The 22,658-nt window shown below is 28.1% G+C and overlaps 3 protein-coding genes across 3 annotated transcripts; 1 reads left to right on the forward strand and 2 right to left on the reverse strand.

Annotated features, from left to right (window-relative positions):
- Nucleotides 1–484: 484 nt before the first annotated feature.
- Nucleotides 485–4,736, forward strand: LOC130805093 (transcription factor SPEECHLESS). Its single transcript, XM_057669711.1, has 3 exons — nucleotides 485–1,061; nucleotides 2,293–2,823; nucleotides 4,195–4,736. The coding sequence occupies exons 1-3, from the start codon at nucleotides 621–623 to the stop codon at nucleotides 4,276–4,278; spliced, it is 1,056 nt and encodes a 351-aa protein (XP_057525694.1). The 5' UTR covers nucleotides 485–620; the 3' UTR covers nucleotides 4,279–4,736.
- A 5,029-nt stretch (nucleotides 4,737–9,765) lies between these two features.
- Nucleotides 9,766–15,852, reverse strand: LOC130805094 (probable WRKY transcription factor 53). Its single transcript, XM_057669712.1, has 3 exons — nucleotides 15,397–15,852; nucleotides 12,093–12,221; nucleotides 9,766–10,885 (listed from the first exon to the last, which is right to left on the reverse strand). Exons 1-3 carry the CDS (start codon nucleotides 15,720–15,722, stop codon nucleotides 10,447–10,449), a joined length of 894 nt encoding a protein of 297 aa, XP_057525695.1. The 5' UTR covers nucleotides 15,723–15,852; the 3' UTR covers nucleotides 9,766–10,446.
- A 2,108-nt stretch (nucleotides 15,853–17,960) lies between these two features.
- LOC130805414 (probable WRKY transcription factor 53) lies at nucleotides 17,961–21,892 on the reverse strand. Its single transcript, XM_057670191.1, has 4 exons — nucleotides 21,588–21,892; nucleotides 21,121–21,249; nucleotides 18,736–19,222; nucleotides 17,961–18,020 (listed from the first exon to the last, which is right to left on the reverse strand). The coding sequence occupies exons 1-4, from the start codon at nucleotides 21,890–21,892 to the stop codon at nucleotides 17,961–17,963; spliced, it is 981 nt and encodes a 326-aa protein (XP_057526174.1).
- Nucleotides 21,893–22,658: the final 766 nt, after the last annotated feature.

Here is a 22,658-nt window from a genome sequence, read left to right on the forward strand (position 1 = left end):
AATATATTTATCATCTAAAAGGTTTTATTTTTTTTAATTTCTATGAACATTTCTTGTGGAAACAACTTTAAGGAATAGAGGGAGTACTCCCTTCCTTTTTCTCATACTTTTTCTGTTCCGTAATGTTTGTTACACTTTTTTTTCATCTATTTCTCAATTTTTACCACATTACTATATATGTCATAAAATAATTAAAAATTATTTAAGAACAACAATAATAGGAGTATTTTGATATCAACCAATCATTTCATTAATATTTATACCAAGACAAAACGATCCAAGTATTATGAAACGAAGACAGTATATATAGGTGTACTTTATATTTTATTATTAAAAAGTCCACCCTTTTGAAAAAACAATACTTCACAAGATAAAGGAAAATGACCAATAATAAAAGAAAGATAAAAAACAAATCGTGTGGACCCACACCCATATATTTGTCCTCTAAAACCATTACTACTAATAGCATCTCTTGTCTTTCTTCCTCCATTTGTAAGAACACACATGTTCCTCTCCTCATTTCCTCTTTATTCTTAACCAAAACCCTTTTCTTTCTCTTCTAAGAACACTCAAATCATTCTTAGCACAAACAAAAACCCTAATTGACCCGAAAAAAGAAAATGGGTGATAATAATATTGCAAATTTGTTTGAAGAACAAGATCATTTAGGAGATCCAACATTTTCAGGACTTGCAACATCACAAGATGATGATTTATTTAGCATCTTTGATGCATTAGAGAGTTTACGAGAAACGTCGACGATGGGTGGTGGTGGTGGTGGTTGTGGTGGTGATGAAGATTCAACAACAAAAGGTTTTATGTTTCAAGATTTTTCTGAAACTGAAGCTGAATTTGATGCTTTTGAAGCTGAAGTAGGTGATAATGAACATGAACAACCTAAGAGTAAGAGAGCTAAGATTAGTAGCTCAGATGAAAATGGAGTAGTTGGAGGGGAAGGTACTAAAGTATCTCATATAACTGTTGAAAGAAATAGAAGGAAACAAATGAATGAACATCTTTCGGTTTTGCGTTCTCTCATGCCTTGCTTCTATGTCAAAAGGGTAAGTTCTAAATCTAACTGATGAGATAGTTTGTCTCATATCGATAGATTAAAATTGGTGTGTACACTTTATAAGTAATTGGATTTGTTAGAGTGTATAACATATTTTGAACCTCAACCATCAGCTCAAGCTTTTAGTTGAGTTGATTCCTTGAAATGGTATCAGAGCCTCCCATTGTCATATGATTTACTGGGATGATATCTCCTTGACTTATTATGAAGTGTGTACACCTTGTGTTTCTTTGATAATATGTTAACGTTCACAATAAGTTCAGCCTAAATTAACAATCATTGTTTTTTTTAATGGAGGATATTCCTTTATAGGCAAAGGAAACAAGAATTAGCCCTTTTTGATATAATGCTAGTCATTAGGGTAAAAATAAAACAATCCATAATTCTTGAGTTTTCTAACTTATTCATCAAGTGTATATACTTAACTATCTCTTTTTTCTCTTTTAAAACAAACTTAATTACTAAGATTATTCAAGGTTAATTATGGCATTAAGCTAATAACTAAAGTGGTATGGAATAATGCAAATGATTTACATTAGGAATAAAAATTTATAATAAATTTAAAAGGAATTAATTAACGTGTAATATAATTCATGCATATTCGTTGTAAATGGGAACTTATGCACATAGTGCATGGATTTGAAATTTTCGTTTTCTTTTTGTTAATATGATAAAATGTCGGCTATATGATAAAGCTAAAATTGTGTATACCTCAGTATTGGCCATTGTTTCGCTTAAAGTTTATAGTTTGTATTTTTCCTTTTGAGTCAATTGTTTGTTGTAATTCTATTAAGATTTCATCATTATACGTCTTTCGGTTTTAGTAACAGTTTTATATAATTGCCTCTAACACAACATTCATATCGAAAAGCTCTTGACTTTTTGAGTACTATCTATATCACTCATGATTAATGACATGAATACAATAGTACAATTACTTTATAAGATTCTGAATGGACACAAAAATCTTAGGTTAAGTTTTTGTCCATCTCATGTCATTAGTTACTTGGATCATATGCTACTTTATAGTAACATTACTAGTCCACATTTATGCATGGTACATCTCTAGTCTATATTCAACTAATGTGTAGTACATTGTGGGACATATTTCTTCAATTTTAGGTTATATAAAACATAAAATAATTAATGACCCTAATTTGAATATTAATTAAACAAATATATCTTTTTCTTATATTAACATTCTTTCTTGAATTAAATAGGGTGATCAAGCATCAATAATAGGAGGTGTGGTGGATTATATAAGTGAATTGCAACAACTTCTTCAATCACTTGAAGCCAAGAAGCAAAGAAAGGTTTATAATGAAGTACTTAGTCCTAGACTTGTTTCAAGTCCAAGGACATTACCACAAGTATTAAGCCCTAGAAAACCACCCTTAAGTCCTAGACTTAATCTTCCTATAAGTCCAAGAACTCCTCAACCAAGTAGTCCTTATAGGGCAAGAATGAATTTTTCTCCTTCATTAGCTACTCCTATTGATCTTTCTCCTAGTTCTTCAAGCTCTTCACTTAATGATTGTGTTGCTAATGAGCTTGTAGCAAACTCGAGATCTCCAATGGCAGAGGTGGAAGTAAAATTTTCTGGCCCAAATCTTTTGGTTAAGACAGTTTCTCCAAGAATTCCAGGGCAAATTCTAAAGATTATTTCGATCCTCGAATATCTTTCCCTCGAGATTCTTCATATCAATATTAGTACTATTGAAGAAACTATGCTCAACGCCTTTACTATCAAGGTAACATGCCTTTATTGGTCTTATATTACATGTTATTCTACCCTTTTACTACACTTAATCTATTGGTTAGACATTAATTAAGAGATATTGAATTTATTACACAATCTTATCTAAATACTTGAATAATTAAGATGTGATGCATATTTTCAAATTAATCTCAACTAAAGATTAATATAGATTAATCTCAATTTTAGAGTTAATTTTTCTTTTCAAAATAAAGAATTCAAAACCATACATAACTATTTTTAAAAGTCAAATAAAAAAAGACTTGAGCTTAATTTAGCAAATTATAAGGTGATAGAGAAAAAAGATAAAACAAATGCCAAAAATATAAAAGAAATTTGAGTCATTAAAATAAGTTTCAGCGGATCAAAGATCATTTTAAGGAGATAAAGTCAAATATATATTATAATAGTTAATGATCAAGATTAAGATAAAATGACATAGCATACTTCTTTTTATAACGATTTGTAAATCATTTAAATTACTCAAATATTAAAAGTACCTTGTCGCAAACAATATTTGGATTGCATATTATTTCTTTTTAAAACAATATGCTCTTTCAAAATGTATTTACTTAATTGGAAATTAATTGCATTAATTAATTAACAATGACATTCAAAAATCCATAAATTTCACCTTAAAAAACAAGAGTAAAGGGAAGATAGATGTAATAGATAGGGAGTATATGAGAATTTAAGTTCCTAATCCAACTATCTAAGCTAAATTATTTGGTGGTATGTTCCATCCACCTTTACAAGAAATTACATAGGACTACACCCCAATTTGAGTAGACACACCAAACCTTTGCAATTTTTACAAAGTTTCTTAATATAGGAACTTACTTACACCTTACATTTATGTATTAAAATTTTTTTTATAGAAACAAAAGGTTAAAGTGTACTCTCTCTCTCTCCTAATTTGCTATAAAGTAATATTTTTTTCACAAAATTTGAAACTTTTTTCATTATATTTGCCTTTACATTATTATTACCATAGTGATTATATCTCGTCAGAAAAATTATAATCAAAATTTAAAGAGAGATAAAAAAAAATAAATAAATACTGCATATAAAAGAAAATGCAACTAAAAAGTACCCATAATGTATATTTGCCTAAAAATAATGTCTAAACACAAAATCTTTGCCTTTTTTTACACAAGCCATATTCATGAACTATTGTCATTTTGTTATGCACTTTGAAGGATTACTCCTTTATTCTGCCATCACTTGGATATATTTCATATAAATTAATTTTATTTATTTATTTTTCTTATTTTTTTTCCCATTGTTTCAAAATTCAAAAAAAAAAAAAAAAAAAAACAGTATCTAACTGAGTGAATGCATGTGTGGGCTTTCTTTCATTTTGCAGATTGGAATTGAATGCCAGCTCAGTGCTGAAGAACTTGCTCACCAAATCCAACAAACATTCTGCTCCACACCACTTTTTAATTAAATAAATCCTTCAAATCAATATATCCTCTATGATTTAATTTCCATCCTAACCTTAAGTAGGGTAATTAACTATAAAATAATTATTAATTGTACTCAATGAAAAAGAAACCCAATTATTGAAAATAATTACTAGAAAAATATTTAAGATTTTATTTTAAATATTTTTCTAATAATAATCAATATAACCCTGCTTTAATTTCTGACCTTATTCCGCCAAAATAAACTGTGTTATTGGTGGAATGATTTGCATTTACTATCACATAATACTCATCATGTATTTTTTTTTTTGTAGTTTTATTTTTGTTTAAATATTTAGAAGGTAAATATAGGTAACATTTGTTATCATGATTGTTTACCCTCATTTGTGTAATTTTTCTTTTTCCTTTTGTAATTTTAGTTGTGGTACGTACAGATACCATGTTGCTATAGTTTTTATTTTCAGTAAAGAATTGTATTAATCTCTCTTTTGGCATATGCTTTTTTTAGATTTTTTTAGTTGATATTGAAATTAAATCATCATGGGCATTTACAATACACAGGAAGATATTTAATTCCAATGCTAATTTCTTAGTAGAAATTTTAAATTAACACGAAAATTTGTAATTGCCGTATACCATGCCGATAAAATTTTTACAGGTTGTAAGAATTAACTTTTAACGAAATACAATCCAATTTAGTATTTTCTAGGAAGTACAAATTTCATATAATTCTATATATAGTGATTGCCTCAAAATCCCATCACTATCATAAATATAATCAAATATATATTTAAAAAATTTAAATATCAAGTTTAACACAATTAATTGTTACCTAAAAATAGTTATTTGTGTTAAAATATAATCTTTTAGAGGTCATTTACTATTTTGAAATATTTTATTTGTAATTTTTTAATTATTTATGGAATAAAAGTCTCTACGAAATTCAACAAAGAAAAACAATATGAGAATTAAAGCAAAATATGAACACAAGTGTTATGAGGTATTTTGGATACCTCTCCCTCAAATGTAGTTTTATTAGATTGAAATTCAACAATTATAATGTAATAAACCTCCCTTTATCATGAGAACAATCTCTTAAGATCACAAATACTAAAGCAAAATAAGAAAACTCTTAAATTTCTAACAATGCAATAACCCTCTCAACAATATGTGTGTTTGTAGTGATCTTTGTTCTATAAATGATACTCCCTTTTATAGTGGAAGGTGAGTATCATTCTTAGAACCTCTCAATTACTCACCATAAAGCACAATTAACACCCTAATTAACTATGACAATAAAAATTACAATAAACAATAGAGTAATGCACCAACTTATTGCATAATCACTATAAATTCTGACCAAAACAGAATCCAATGCTGACTGCTCGACTACCGCTCGATCGAGCCACTGCCTCGCTCGGTCAAGCGAGCTTTTAGTGAAGCTACTGTCTTATTTTGCACATTCCGCTCGACCAACACACTTCGGCTCGACCGTTCGAGCGACCCCACATCAGGTCGAGCGAGCTTCAGATATCCTCTTTCTTTGTTGCTTTGACCAAGCAACCAACATCAAACGATATAAACCTTAAACCACCCATATACGAAACATCTTTATTAATCCTCTTCAAAGTACAAGACAAAGCATGTTCGATTAAATATTTCAAAGTTAATATCATTGTTAAGACTATTGACACTTGCTTTAACTATTTATGAAATTGGAAAAATAAATGGCTTAGATCTCATCATATAATAATCAATAATTAAAATTAGATCATTGTGGATGTTAACTTAAAAAGCCAATCACTATGAAAATACCCTTTAAAATCATGTCAATTTTGGCAAAGAAAAATTATTAAATATATATATATATATATATATATATATATATATATATATATATATATATATATATATATATATATATATATATATATATATATATATATATATATATATATAAGTGATTTAACGTAGTTTAAACTATAGTTCTTCACAATTTTATAATATTAAATTAAACTTATTAATAAAAAAAACCAAGGAAAACTAAATATTAAAATCGTATTTATATATAAATATATCGATCCTAATAAATCTGTTAAGAAAATATAATTAAATAGTGCTCTCATCTATTGCTTGTTTTGTTTCATTTTAATGACAAGACTAATTTACTTTTACGTTATTTATAAGTTTTGCTTTGATCTTTTTTATCAAATAATAAAAAATAAAAAAAATTATTGAATAGAAGTTATACATGAATATATCAGAGTTGTAAAGAAATAAAAACTATATATTGCTATCTAAGGACAATAGTGAGATATAATGTAATTTGATGATTGCAACATGTTATAAAATTATTTCTATGATTAACCATCATAAGTTTATTAGTACCCATAATCAACCATACTACAATTTTATATTTGATTTCTAAGTTGGATATCACATACCCTTGGTATTATTTATTATTTAAACTTATTTATAATTATATATATATATTACAGCTCATCATTCAAACTTATTTATAATTATATATATATTACAGCTAATGTACGACAAAAAATATAGTTAAATAATTTTTCCGTTCCAATTTACTTGCAACATTTTGTTTTTTCACGCAGTCCAATGCACTAATTCAATCCTTAATATCTCTAATTATGTATAATAAAAAATTATAAAACTTTGATATTAATAATCTTTGCAATGAGACGAATCAAACAAGATCTTACTTGACTATATTTTAACCTATAAATTTAAAACTAATCACAAATTAAGAGTGATAAATGAATAGTGTCATTTTTATCAATGCTGCAACTAATATGGAACGGAAAAAGTACGATCTTGTTTAAATTGTTCAATAACACATATTCACAAGATTAGGTTTTTGAATATTAAAAATAATGTATAACTCAATATATAAATAATTAAAATAACATATTAAATTGTATAAAAAATAAATATAATAATTACTCCTATAAAACATAGAACCACCCAAGTATTTATTTTAAAAAATGTTAATTTTCCAAATTAATTACAGATCATTCCGTTAGTTATTTATCAGACCACAAGAAAGACAAAATTGTAATGCAAAGAGGATGACATATCGAAAAGGTGGTCCAACAGTTTGACAATGGCAAATTGTTAAAGTATGAAAAAGGCTGCCTTCTAGCTGGAGTAGCTACTAAGTTCAGTCTTCATCAAATTGAATGTCCTCTATTTCACCAAAGTTTTTCAATTATTTTTCATTAAGGAAATTTCACATAGTAATATCGAATTTTCATAAAACGCCAATAATTGTACTTTTATAAAATTCTTTCAAATAGTAGCATTCAGTTTATGCCTTATATAACTGTCATAACACTTTTCGTTAAATTCTTGTCAATTTCTGTTTAATTTACCATTTTGAGGTTTCTACCATTATTAAGTGTTAGTTATTTTCTTTATAATTTTCCCTAAACCATTTTTATGCTCTCAAATGTTTAATTCTCCATTTTGACGTTTAATTCACCGTTTAATTCATCAACGCTCTAAAATATTGTTTAGGGAAAATTATAAAAACAACAACCAACACTTAATAAGGGTAGAAACGTCAAAATGGTGAATTAAACTGACATGGACAAGAATTTAACAGAAAATGTTATGCCAGTTAGATAAGGCATCAACTGGATGTTACCGTGTGGAAAAATCTTTAAAAAGTGCTATCACTGGCGTTTCATGAAAGTTCAATGCTACCATGTAGAATTTCCTTTTTTATCATTAATAAGGGTAAAATGCATACTTCCGACCCTCTTAAATCTGAACTTAGATAGAAGTCACTTATATTAGTTGTGTATAGTTAGAATTTAGACAATAAGTTTGGGCAACTCAATTTAGGCACAGAAGAGGTAATCCATTTACAAATCCAAAATGGGTTTACTATTAAAACCAATTGACAATCATAAGAATTATTTCTCAAATTCATAAATTGACATATTATTTTTTTATTTTCTGACGTGGGACAACTTATGTGTGAGTAATTATAAGTATTCTAACATGTATGTATCAGTTTCTGCATAGGTGCATGCCAATGTTGTCATAGAAAATTTAAAAATATCGTGATTTTGCTTTACATTTGGAGAGTGTACGTGCATTTTATAGGAGTACCTTGATTTGAGCAAGAGCAAATCCCAACATAGACTAAGTAATTTATTGTGGAAGCTGGTAGTTGAAAAACAATTTGATTAGCTTTGCATATGTTTATAGGGTAAACTATTTAATTTTGGTTGCGTCCGTTGGAATGGGTGATTTGAGTCGGTTTTAATTTACTGGTTCAGTTAAATATGACTAAGGCGAGCAGTTTGGGTGGTTAGACGAGCACTTGAAAATTAGCTAGGCAAAAGTTTGTCACTTCCTTTTAATACGAGTGTCAACCCTAATTATTAATACAAACCAGTTATTAAAAACTTTAAATAATCTTGTTCTAATTGTTATCACTTGTTTGTATTCTCTCTCCCTCTCACTCGTATCTTTTTCACTTTGAGATTAAAACTCAGGATCTTTAAGTCGAAATGGTATATTTTTCTAAACTTACAAAAAAATCTCGCACATGACATCATAAAATATATATGTTTTTACCAATTAAACATTAATCTGGTCTACTCTGAGCCTTAAGATCATGCCACGTCAGCAATATCTACACTGGTTGCATAACAACAACAATATAGAGACTTAATCCCAAAATAATGGCATTTGTTAACCATTTTTGTAAAATACAAAGTTGGCCACTGTATAACGCAATAATTTGTGAAAAAATGACTATTTTTGGGCTAAATTGGACCAGATATATTTTGGGCCTCAAAAAGTATCCTGCTGTTGATTGTGAGCCCACGTTCAAAACAATTTAAGGCTGCTCAACGATTGGGTCAAAAGCCCATATGTATGCTGCTAAGTTATATTAGTAGGGCTAATAAGTATGTAATAGACAAATTCTTTATTAAGATCGTCTTATTGTGACACGACTTAATACAAGACTTACTATAAGTAATAACCCATGTTTTTAGGCGCATTTCATTGTGACACCATCTAATACAAGAATTTATGGAACAATTATTTTTAATGAGAGACAACCTCATAGCTAGAAGCTCATATACTCATAATAAATATAGTTGAGCTATTTAACCCATGTATAAAACGTATGTTATAATGAGACTGTTTCATACCACAATTTAAGATTTAAAAAATATCACATGTCAAAATTTTAATGTAGCATTAAAAATAGATATAATGATACCCTGATATGTCAAATAATGTAAAAATTAGACTATGTCCAAATTTTATTAGATTCGAAATTGACCTGAAATTTGACTAAAATTCAAATTTGACTGTTTTGGCTCATTTTTAATTCTACACCATCATTTTCAGTTACATATTATCTCTTTAGTTCGACTTCATCATTTTAAGTCCAGCCTCACTATATTTCTATTCAATTTTTATATTTTAAATCAATATTTCTTTAATGTAGCATTAAAATAGATATATTGGCTTTTTTATAAGAAAAAATGACTTCAAAATCTTCCAATAAATACTCTTACATGTAAGTATGAGCTCTGTTTTATTACACATAAATAAATTTACTTACCAACATTTGAAGATCATTAAGCACATTAATGAATCCATACTCATCCATCATTGAACAATCCTTAATCAATAGTAATAAATAATCAGACAAATCCATCTTAGGCCATTTTTCTTACATCATATAACACTTTTTTTTTAATTGAGATGGTTTCCTACAAAAATAATTTAATTAAAAAAAAGAAATTTTTTAATCCTTTTATTAACATATAATTCGGTCCTAAACTGAAAGAAAACTAATTTTCTTCACTCTCCCACAATCAAAATCTCAACTTTTCATTAGTTTATTCATCAACTAAACATAAAAACTATTATCAGCGCGTTTATAGACCATTTCATAGTGAGACGATCTTCAAATAAGTAGGCCATAAACTTAAAGTTTTTATTATATATTTAACCCAAAAGACATATCCCACTATGAGACCGTATAAACTATTATTATTGTTCCATTGAAAAATAGTTTCATTTAAAAACCTTTTCGAATGAAAATACTTTATTTCTTGCAATCCAAACACCCTTTACATGTCTAACTAAAGCATTATTGAAAAAAATTTGGGTTAAGATCAAAATCATGATCAAAGTCATCACCTTAGATCAAACAAAGGATGAATTGGTGCAATAAATGAAGAATTAGGTTCTAAAGTTGTAGATGCATTGAAGACTTGATCATTGAAGTTAATATTTGTGCAATAACTTGAATTTGAACAAATATTATTATCATCAACTATAGGGTTTGAAGAAGATGGGAAGGAAATTGAAAATGGGTTATTGTGATTTTGAAAGATCAACATGTTTTCTTTTGATTGTTGACAAGAAGGATGAGCTAGGGTTTCTAAAGGAGGTTCAATTTTGTTGGGTTTACGGTTTTTGATAATGGAGGGATAAGAAAAAGAAGAAGATGCTTGAGAACATTTATGGGCTCCAAGATAAGTGACATTAAAGGAGGAAGGATCATCTTCACTTCTTTGCACTAGTTTTGTGGCTAAACATCCTTCATTTCTATTGGTACACCTAAAATATGCCCTGCAAAATGCAAAAATTCAAGTGAAAGATTGGTAGGTTATGTTCTTTTTAGGAAAAATTATCTAGAATAATTAAATTTTTTCATGATTTTTTTTATAATAATTCTACGTATTGATTAACCATGAATTATCCTAATTTATTTGCTTAGGGTAAACTGGAGTAACCGGATGACCTGTTATATTAAGTTTTATTTTTTTAAAAAAAGATAAATAAAAATAAATTTCGAAAAAAATGTTAAAATAATGTTAAAATTTTTTTAGAACTTTTTATGTAATTTTTCAAAATTTTTCATTAATTTTATATTAATTTTCTATTTACTTTTTTTGGTAAATTAACTACTATATCAGGTCATCCGGGTACTTAAATTTACTCTAGGAAAATACATTATAAAGTTGAGATTATTCATGATTAATCAATAGTTGAGATTATTCTAGAAAAAATCATGAAATTGTTGAATTATTTTACGTAATTTTTCCTTGTTTTTATAGGGTATACTAATAAAACTAATTTATATTGTAGCCTTAACTATAAACTTAAGTTTTTTTATTGAACTGGTTTTCTGATAGAGTATCATAAGACTAAATAGGGGAGGAGAAAAGAGTATAGGGGCCAAATTTACTTTTTCTTTTTATCTTTAGAAAATTAATAATTCAAAAATTGATAGAATATAAAATTTATATTATATTTTTCAGTATGGTACCAAATAACCAGATATAACCCATTAAAATAATAATAAACAAATAGTAAAATAGCTAAAATTTTAATGTGATAAATCTAAAAATAATAAAAATTGACAGAAAATTGAAATGTAAAATATAACATCAAAAGTAAACAAAAAATAGTAACTTATGATCAAATAAATGGTAAAATAGAGGCCAAAATTTAATATTAGTAGGGAAACTTATAGATCTAAATTAAAAGCCTTGATAATCTATGTCAAACACATCTCTTTAGCAAATTATAATTGATTGTATCGATCAATGAAAGTGTTACGATTCATGAAAGTATTAGGTGAGAATCGAACTCATAACTTTGTCAACTAAAACTAAATATAATTCTATTAATTTTTAAAAAGCGAAAAACAAAGATGATCTAATTTCACATCAAGGATAAATAAATTATAAAAATTTATTTTCAAACTACTATATTTTGAAAAATTGAAATTCTTTACACCAAAAATGATTTAATTAATGTATTAATTAGTTACCTGGGAAATTTGGCTCCATTAATGTCTTTTTGTCCATACTTTCTCCACTTAAATTGATCTTCAATTGGTCCTTCAAGTCCACTACTTGCACAACCTTCAACTCTTTTTGTGATTCGAACAACGTGCTTTCTATGACATAAGATTACATTCCATATTCATTTCATTGTCAGCTATTTCCACACTAAAGAAAATGTAACTGTCAACTATCACAAAAAAAAAGGCAATTTGTAGTAAATTGTTTGATGTTTATAATGGCAAGTAAATACAAATTAAAATATAATTAAGTGAATTTTGTTTAATTTATCTATGTAAAATTTATTAAATATAAGTTTTTTATAATTTTTAGTTATACATAATTAGAGATATTTAAGATTGAAAAACTATATTACATATAGTGCAAACATCAAATGGAACGATTGATGTGAATTGAAATAAGTTTTACACTAAGAAATTTATGAGTTATATAATATCTTATGTAAGCTTTATACAAGAGAATTAAATTCAAATCAGACTTCCTTCGGACATTATCAACTAAACTAGTTAATTATTTCGATATTTTTTGACTATGCTAAAAGCATGAAATTAAGATGAACATGGGTTGAATCAGACTCTTAGGATCCATAATGTCCCAAATTTGAAAAATAGGTCTAGATTTTTTGGTTTGATGTAAAACTTTTATCTTTCTACGACACTTTTTTATGATGTATACATGAATATGATAAATAAATCAATCAATTACACAATATTTTTAAAATTAACAGTTTGTTATTTTAGAATAAAAACTTTTAAAGACAATACAATTTGAAAAATGAACATCTTAACAAGTAATACATACTATAAATACAAACCACTTAGTAAAATATCAATAATTATGTGTTAGACGGTGAAAAAATTCAATGGTAAAAGTTTATTAGTTTTCAAATAGGTATTGCTTAATAATTACATATAACTAAGAGTCTAGGACTTAGGGTTGAATTAATGTAGATTTGAAACTAAACCTCATACCCTAACTCTATTTTTATCACTTAATTATCAAACTTAGACCATAAAATAAGAATTAAGTGCAAACTTAGACCATAAAATAAGAATTAAGTGTAGGATGAAGGGTCAGTTTGACAAATAATTATTGGTTATAATAGTTGGTTGTTTTGACTTGCTAAAAATACTAGTTGATGATTTATTAGCTGTTAAACCAGTTGTTTAAGTCAACGACTATTTGTAGAGATATTTGATAAATTATTGTTGGTTATTCATTAAATAAAATGAGAACTAAAGGACAAAAATCGATAAAAAACTAATATAAACGGGTTCCTCGATTCATCCTTATGTACAAGTACAACTACCAAAAGACACTTTTATGTTAGGGTTTGTGTATATCACGTACATATACTTCTCACATTCCATATACTAATTGGCTAATTCAGCTAAATATACTATATAGGCTTGTATTTTTAAGCATAAGTCTCAATTTCAAAACAAGAAAAGGACGTGGAGACAAGTAATAAGTATAGAAAAAGCACTTTTTATAGCTCATTACAATATTAATCCATCTGTTCCAATTGAGATAGAGTTAAAAGAAAGTGTAAAATTAAAGGGGAGAAGAGTTAAAAGAAGCACACATAAAAGTTAAAGACTGTAATGAGATGTTATAAAAGAGACCATCCTAAACAAAAATCTTGACAAATTTATAGGAAATAATTTATTAACTAATTTACTAAATTTTTTTGTCAATTAATTTTTTATAATTTTTTTTTAATAATATTTTTAGGATTATTTTAGGAAAACACCCTTTAAGTTAGTATTAATGGTAGTTAATTTAAAGTTGATATTATTGTAAAGAAACAAGAAAAAAGTTGTATTATTTCTGGTAATTTATCTTTTATATATATATATATATATATTTCAAACTAGATTGCAAGCCAGACAATTTTGGGGAATAAACCAAGCAGAAAATTACAAAAATAAATTGATATTCTAATATTAATTGCAGGAAACAGAAAAGAAAGATTCCAGCAAATCGAATCATCTTTCAGGACTGAATATGCATGGAATATGGATCAAGCTCTCGGGTCCTAACCTATAATGCTAGCTAGCATTAACAATACAAAGCTTAGCATTTACGTGGTCGTTAATTCGGGCCACAATCCAGATATTAGTATCAGATCGAACATTTATTTATATATTTGTGCTGAACTAATTTAACTATTATTACTTTATATATTATATTACACAATTTAATATTAACAAAATTTTATATCAGAAGACTAAAACCATGACCTAGGCAGGCCAAACTTGATTCCAGTTTTATAAAATTTCTAACCTATGTAATAGTTTTAGTAGACAATAAATTTAGTTATGTGAATTTATAAAAATATTTTTTAAAATAAATAAATATAACAATATATTTTAGAGAATATTTTAAATGAAATTTCAAATAACTACCAATTTATAATATAAGGGATAGAAAAACTAAAAAGTATTTTCCATCCTCAATTAGAAAAATATTTACCGTCTTAATCACACATAATTTTTTTCCATCTAAACACGATATAGTCACCTTTTTACATGACAATAATGGTACGAATTTTGTAATTAAATACTAGTAACTATAATGACTTGCTTTAATTAATTTTATCTATTATATCATCAATAGTCCTACTTACTCACCTTTAAAACTAACGTAATGATTGTACAATTATTTATTTTGTTAAATGAAAATATATGATAGGAGTAATATTCATCTATATTAGAAACTTTTTAGTGTCCGTAAAATATTTTCTCTCATTTTAAAATTACTTTTTTTTCACAATCTTAACAAATTGATAAATTAAAGATGATATGCGCACTTTATATATTATTGGAGTCTTTCTTCCATAACCATATGATTTATAAAGCGTGCACTTTTGTTTCTTCGAGTTTCTCCGATTATTTGCTAGCATTCACAATATGTCTAATTCAACCTAATATGGTATAAGAGCTGAAAATGGTTCCTAAATATGTAACTTACATGTGTGGGGGAGTATTAAAAAGACTTCACTTGACGATATGACATAACTAAAATAGTGAATTGTGGATTTGCATATAATTCTTAGTGAGTAATCCTCTAATATCATATAGTTTTGGTAATGAAAAGCTCAAGTGTGTAGGCAAGCCAAAACTCATTTTCCGTGAGTTAGTAGGCTTGATCTGACGAGCGCCCTGTGGGTAGGCCCACAACCTGATGATTATGTGACGAATTATCACATCTTTATCATCAAAGAAACTTATTAAGAAGAACAAACTAATCAACAAAAGTTTAGAATACCTCTTTTTCTTGGAATCATTCTTATGATCAAGTGAATTTTTAACATCTCGATCAAAATCTTGACTTTTAGGACTTCCGCTAAACGGAGAATCATTATTTGATTGTTGAAATTGAGATTGCTCGTCTGGATCGAACTGCAAGATTTGTAGTGACTTCTCAAACTTAGCCAAAATATTTTGAATAACTTGTCCGTACACATTATTACAAGAGGATCTTAGTTCATTACTAAGAATCATCTTTTGAAGTTGCTTAGTAAGATCTCTTCCTCCAACAAGCTCATTAACTAAACCCTTTTGAGAAGAAGAATCATTCATATTATTTTCCATTTTGAACAACTTGTCCGTACGCAATAGTTTTTTTTGGTTGGTGAATATTTTTTATCAGGGTAAGATCGAAGAATCCTTTATAGGGTAAGAGGAAAGGATGTTTGCCAATATTATAAATTGCTTTAACAAGCTAAAAATACTAATAGAAATGTACTTATTATATATTGTAATAAGATCAAATAAATAAATTTTATATCATAGGATAATGAACATAAATATGGCATATGGGCAAGTTGTATTATATGGCTTTTGAGAAAGAGATGGGAACTATATGAAAACTTCAAACACTTAGCAATTATGCAAGTTGGCTCGACTCCTAGCTAAGCCTTTGCTTTTTGTTTGTTTTGGTTTAAGAAAGAAGGGTTTGATGCCACCTTCAAATTCAAATATAAACTTTTCAAAAATACCCCCTTTGTCTATTTTAATACATAAATTCTTAAATAAGACAAGTTTCATGGTCAGACCATCTCTAATGGGCTCACCCATGTATATTTAATGTGTTAAATTAAGTAATCATTTATAATTTTAAAGCGATTAATTAGAGAAATGAAATAATTATATGGGGCCGTCTTATAATAAGACGATCTCATACAAGAAGAGCTGATTTTAATATGCAACACCACCTTCTGCATAAGTATTCAATTTTATTGATAGGATTAAAAGTGATAAAAGATGTCTAGATAAAAATTAAAGAAAGCAATCGAAACATTCCTCAAAATAGAAATATCACAACGTAAAAATGACGGATTAAAATAGAAATGTTGACGAACTCATTGGATAAATATGAAAAGGAGTATACAATTTGAAACATAAAAAAATAATTTTTTTTTAAAAAAGGATTAAATAAATGGGCTAGTTAGGTTTTCATTTGGTTAGGGAAACCCAGGGAACTTGGCTGCTGTTTTCCATTGAGAGAGAGAAAGAGAGAAGAAGGTGGAAGTGTTGTATTTGAAACCATTGACCAACTGACTTTCAATTATTAATAATAATAATTATTATATGTTCATTAACCCTTCAAATGATGAGGCTGTCTGTTTAAATGAGACGAGTATCGTGATTAAATTTAACCCTGGTTAAGTTAAATAATAACCACCTAGGTGAGTCAGATTAGGTTAGCAACTAGCTTGAATTGGTATTAGAGGACGGATATATAACAAGAGTGATAGTGTCTATTAACATATCTTAAGATTTAGTTTCATCCATCAATAGTATTCAAAAGTGTGCAATATCTAGTGTATGTTAGGATATTGCTAAATACTACAATACAATATGATAGTAGCATAAGGCTTAAAGGTTCGAATGGCTTAAACTAACAAAACAAGTTACTAAACGAAGCAAAGCAACTAAGAGAAAGGTTGCTTGTTTGAGAAACTAGAGTGCTCGTCAAGCACTAGGCCTCTTGTTCGCGCAATTAGCTCCTTCTTAAGGCATAAACTTTTGAATTACTTTTATGGAGGTGCGCGCACTTGTTCAAACATAGGTTAGCAGTGAGCTCATTCGAGCACCCCTAACCAATGCATTTGTTTGCGATACATCGCTTTATTTAACTAAATATTAGTAGTGATTCAATTAAACAAGCGTTAATAAAATCGAATTATGTCAACTTAAACAAAAAGAGGCAACCCAATCCACACACGATTAACATCATGTCTTGGACATTCAATGTGGCAAAGCTCTCTTTTGATGTTGGTAAAAACAAATTTTTAATGATCCAATGTTACGTTGGTTTAAACACAATAATTTCATATTAGTACAACACAAAAATGAAAAACTATAAATTCCAATAGAATCAATGGCATAAAAATTGAACTGATCATTACAATAGTTTCCATTACATATATTATTACCCCAATGACATTAAGCGGCTTCCACTTAAGCTGGGGTTTGGGGGTCGATCCAATGTTTGCAATCTTACCATGGTTAATGATAACACTAACAAAGCGATTGTTTCTGATTAACCCTTAGTAGCAAATATCATGTGCAGCTTCACATATATAAAAGATACGAATGAATTATTTACTATAACTCATTATCATCTGAAACTAAAAAATTACAAAACTTTAGCCCATAAACTAAGAGACTGTTTATTGATATTAAAAATTAACTAATATGTGTACAAAAGCAAAATTGTTAGAAATTGAATACACAAACTTAATTGTCAAAGATCAAAGTCAAATGCATTTCACTACCTTAATTTACTATGAATCTAATAATAAATTAAAATATAAAAATCCACACTCACCATTTTCTTCCTAAACCTAAGTAATAAGATCCCATCTCATCCCATCCCATCGCATCCTACACAAAATGTGCATACAAAATATGTATGCAAAGAACAAAAAGTATTTTTTTTAAAAAGGGTGTTTCAATAATGAAATGATCTGAATAATAAAGGGAAATTGCTTATGGTAATCATCTCGTTTTGAAATGTCGCATGGTAGACAAAGTTTTGTACTCTTATGATAACCATGTAGTTACATATTAGTTTGCTCTTTAACCTTTTCCAGAATGAACATTGGACATTCTCATTTAAAGACTCGTTAACCGTTTAAAACACTAGAATCTCCAACACGCGTAATCAAAAGAACTCATATTGGTGTGATGTTTTGATCTCCTAATTGACCACAATTATTAAAGAACACAAATAATGTTGAAGATGAAGGAGAGAAAAAGTTTCAATTTGAAGACCAAAGATGCACATTATTTGACTCTTTATATGTCAGAGATTTTAATGTTTTAATGGTTATAAAAACCCAATATCATTTATGAATAAGGTCATTACGCAAACAAATTCAAAACTAAAAATTACTATAAAGATTAATAAAAAAAACTCGGTCAATCATGCGAAAATTTCAAAACTAAAATTTTCATAGAACATATAAGTAGCTTAAGGCCTCACAATATAGTATTTTATATAGTACCCATGACCTGAACTTCTAATACCATGTCTCAACTAAAACCTACCTTATAAATTGTTGATGATTGACGTGCCCCAAGATTTGTTTTATAGTACTCTATTGAAATCATTTTCAATTTCAGCTTGAAAATCTAACAATAGCTCGGATGTTATACTTGGAGATAAGTCGGTAACTGCAGTAGCCGGTTGTACCATACCACCTTGTGCATCATCATAATACACCATTTCATTAGGAGCAAAATTAGTATTAACTAATGGGTTATTAGGGGAAACGGCAAAGGAAGAAGAATTATGGTGATTTATGACATTATCTCTTTTGAAATCCCAAAAAATATTTTGGGTTTGTTGATGGGGATAATGTGAAGAATTAGGAGGATTAAATGATAGGGTTTCAAAATTTTCAAGTTTGCTTGTATTATTAGGGTTGTTAGGGAAGGATGAAGAAGAAGAGGAAGAAGTATGAGAACAAGTGTGCTCTCCACGGTAGGACACTTGAAAAAAACTAGGGTCATCTTCACATCTTTGCACTTGTTTTCTGGCTGGACAACCCTGGATTTGTTTGTATGTGCACCTATAATAAGCCCTGCATGTATTTGCATGATATGTTATATACTCTAATAAAAATAATATTGTTTTATCAGTATTTAGTACTATTACCAAAAAAAGTGTTTGGATTTTTATAATAAAATCACATACGCTTCTTATTTATGTGAAGTCCATACAAACAAGATTAAGATTGCGTAAATTCAATCCCCTCAAACCCCATCTTAGGTGGGATCAATGCCCCTTAATGGCGTCAGAATAATAAATGTTGTTGTTGCAATAAATATACAAAATGTTTTGTTCAACACACTTATTATACATAACATGTTATATACTCTAACAGAATTAATATTGTTTCTCAGTTTTCAATACATTAATTTGATTATTATTTTGTAGATAAATGGTTAGTTGATGTATTATTAGGCATGCAAAGATAAATGAAGTTGGTAATATTTGTAAAGTTAAGATCGAACATGGTATCCGAACTTCAGTTAAGATCCAAGGTAAAAATGTTCCGCTTAGTGAATGAAATTATGAAAATAAAAGTGAGTTTGAATATTTTGTTACAAATATTTGTTACAAATAAAAGTGAGTGAGAATCTGTATAAGTAAGCAAATAAGGCAATTTTATCTTTGTTGTAGAAGATAGCAAAAAAGGTTTAATTCATATCAACCATAAAGACGATGTTCTTTAAGTTTCTTTTTAATTTCTATCTTAATTGAAATCGCTCAATAGAAAATATTGGGATACATGTTATTCGTTAATGATATTGTGTTAGTTGATGAATTAAAGACCAAGGCAAATAATAAGTTTGAATTATGGAAGCAACAATAGGTCATGAGTGTTGAGCTAGAGTGGAACTATGTTGGGATGAGTTATCCCACATCGATAAATTGAAAATGGTGTGCACGCTTTATAAGCTATTAGAGACCTTCTTCCCATTGCCATATGGTTTTGGGATGGTATATATCTCCTTGGCTTATGAAGTGTGTGCACTTGTGTCCCCCCGTTAATATGCTGGCATTCACAATAAGTCCAGCCTAATTTAACATGGTATCCGAGCCGATGGTTCAATCAATAATTTAAAAATGGTAGGTTCGAAAAGAATGGCGTTCCTACCCTAATTGATTACTCCCACATGCGAACTTGACGGGGGTTCGCATGTGAGGGGGGTATTGGGATGAGTTATCCCACATCGATAAATTGAAAATGGTGTGCACGCTTTATAAGTTATTAGAGACCTTCTTCCCATTGCCATATGGTTTTGGGATGGTATATATCTCCTTAGCTTATGAAGTGTGTGCACTTGTGTCCCCCGTTAATATGCTGGCATTTACAATAAGTCCAGCCTAATTTAACAAACTAATACATGGAGATTGATATTACTATTTGGGAGACAAATGGAGAATATAATTTATATATAATAAGAATTGAAATTACCCATTTTTTCATAACTAAAATTTATGCATGATCTTGTTAAAATGTGAATAATTTTTTTTATCATGAATTATATCATGAAAATTTACAATACAAATTATTCACATTAATACAGTACTTCCTCCATTTCATTATACTTGTTACATTTGACTTTTTACGCAATTTAATGTGTTATTTTTTTCATTTATATGTTGAATTATACACATTTGAAAATTATGAAAAGTTAATATTATAAAAGTATGCGATTAGACGATTCAAACAAGATCCCACTTGATTATATTTTCATTGACACATTAGCCGCAATATATAAAATAAGCTTGAACAATAAATAATACCCACAACAGAAATATAACAAGTATTTCAAAACGGAGGAAGTATCAATAATCAAATAGACCGTAATGTTTTTAGAGTGGAAACCTCTATCAACTACCCCAAATATGATCAATGATATCACAATAATGCAAACGTTATAAGACAATAGAAAACTAATTAATAATTACCTTGTAAATTTGGCTCCAAGAATTTCCTTTTGTCCATATTTTCTCCAATTAAAACCATCTTCAATTGGTCCTTCAAGCCCGCTGCTCGAACAACCTTCTACTCTTTGCGTCACACGAGGTGAATTCCTTCTGTAACAGATCGTACAAAAACAATAGAATTTAAAATAATTAATAATCTCAACTTGATTACTTTAATTAGTATATATTGATTTGTCTTTATCATAAATAGTACATTTATGTTCTTGTAATAGGAGAAATCAATAATATCAACTTTAGGATTTTAATGCTCACAAAATGTACTATTGATATAGAAAATGTATAATGTTCATTATTTTTCTTCACTTTTAAATTGAATTATTTTGAAAAAAAAAATTATCTAGTATGAATCTTGCTATGCCAATGAAAAAACCCGTAAATTAAACAGTTATATTAGATCTATTTAACAACCATTATGAAACATGTATTACCTTTTTCTGGAGTCATTTTTACTGTTTACTTTGAAATCTCCGTCTGAATCTTGACTTTTAGGACTTCCATTAAACAAATTCGGAGATTCGACTTTTCCCATTATTGGCTTTTGAACTTGAGTTGATACTAATTTTGGATCATTTTGCAAGATCTGTAGTGACCTCTCAAATTTGGCCAATATACTTTGAACCATCAACACATATGCTTCATTTGTGGAAGATTTTGGCTCATTACTAAGATTCAATTGAAGTTCCCAAGCAAGATCTCTCCCTTCAACAAGTTCATCAATTAAACTCTTTTCCATCTCATTAACTTAATCAAATCTTACCAACAATAAGCCCTATAATTAAACAACATAAAATAAATAAATTAATAATTAATATCTTATATTAAACTTCCTATAATTAAAAGAGAAGGTGAGAAACTCATAAAATGCAATAAAATTAGTTATATATACTCCCAATAATTCTTTTCAAAAATATTTAAAAAAAAAAAGAAAAAGAAGATCCAACTTTGCAAGTTGCCCATTAGGGGAATAGGGAGTATTATAATTTTTATTTATTATAATTTTTTTTTTTTGAAAAATCATGTAAAAGTATTGATTTATTTAGAAAATATACAAGTTGAGAAGATGAAAAATTCAAACTTCATAGATAAAAATGCAAGTGGACTAGCTAGCAAGTGCCACCTTCAAGTAAACCAAAAGACGTAAGGATCGATTCTGACTAACTCAACTATTAGGTTAAGCTCATAATTAAAATCCGTATGTAGATTGGTTTTAAGCTTAATAAGATTGTTGTTATGGACATATAAATAAAGTTAATGGAAGAAAGAGTGTCTTAAGAGAAAGAGATGTGAGCATGAAGAGATAGTTTCATTGGTAACTTACCTTGAGTTGGAGGGATACGCAGTGTTGAAATGGTATGGTTAGGTCAAACGTGACTCCATGATTTTCCATCTGTAGATTCCCTCTATTTCAACTTCTGAAATAATCTATTAATAATTTGAAGAAGAGTTTTGATTGATTCAAAAATTAAATTAATATATATATACATCCTTACATCCATTAT

The sequence above is a fragment of the Amaranthus tricolor genome, chromosome 2, assembly GCF_026212465.1.
Source record: "Amaranthus tricolor cultivar Red isolate AtriRed21 chromosome 2, ASM2621246v1, whole genome shotgun sequence".
Taxonomy (NCBI): Eukaryota; Viridiplantae; Streptophyta; class Magnoliopsida; order Caryophyllales; family Amaranthaceae; genus Amaranthus; species Amaranthus tricolor.

What these genes read in the sequence shown, in the direction of transcription:
- LOC130805093 (XM_057669711.1), top strand. Translation starts at nt 621, where the DNA reads ATGGGTGATAATAATATTGCAAATTTGTTTGAAGAACAAGATCATTTA. An exon ending in CTTGCTTCTATGTCAAAAGG is followed by an intron (nt 1,062 to 2,292) that starts GTAAGTTCTAAA and finishes TGAATTAAATAG; the next exon opens with GGTGATCAAGCATCAATAAT. An exon ending in TCAACGCCTTTACTATCAAG is followed by an intron (nt 2,824 to 4,194) that starts GTAACATGCCTT and finishes TTCATTTTGCAG; the next exon opens with ATTGGAATTGAATGCCAGCT.
- LOC130805094 (XM_057669712.1), bottom strand. Translation starts at nt 15,722, where the DNA reads ATGGAAAATAATATGAATGATTCTTCTTCTCAAAAGGGTTTAGTTAAT. An exon ending in AATGATTCCAAGAAAAAGAG is followed by an intron (nt 12,222 to 15,396) that starts GTATTCTAAACT and finishes CTTATGTCATAG; the next exon opens with AAAGCACGTTGTTCGAATCA. An exon ending in AATGGAGCCAAATTTCCCAG is followed by an intron (nt 10,886 to 12,092) that starts GTAACTAATTAA and finishes TGCATTTTGCAG; the next exon opens with GGCATATTTTAGGTGTACCA.
- LOC130805414 (XM_057670191.1), bottom strand. Translation starts at nt 21,892, where the DNA reads ATGGAAAAGAGTTTAATTGATGAACTTGTTGAAGGGAGAGATCTTGCT. An exon ending in CTTGGAGCCAAATTTACAAG is followed by an intron (nt 19,223 to 21,120) that starts GTAATTATTAAT and finishes AAATACATGCAG; the next exon opens with GGCTTATTATAGGTGCACAT. An exon ending in TTGAAAATGATTTCAATAGA is followed by an intron (nt 18,021 to 18,735) that starts GTACTATAAAAC and finishes CATTTTGTGTAG; the next exon opens with GATGCGATGGGATGGGATGA.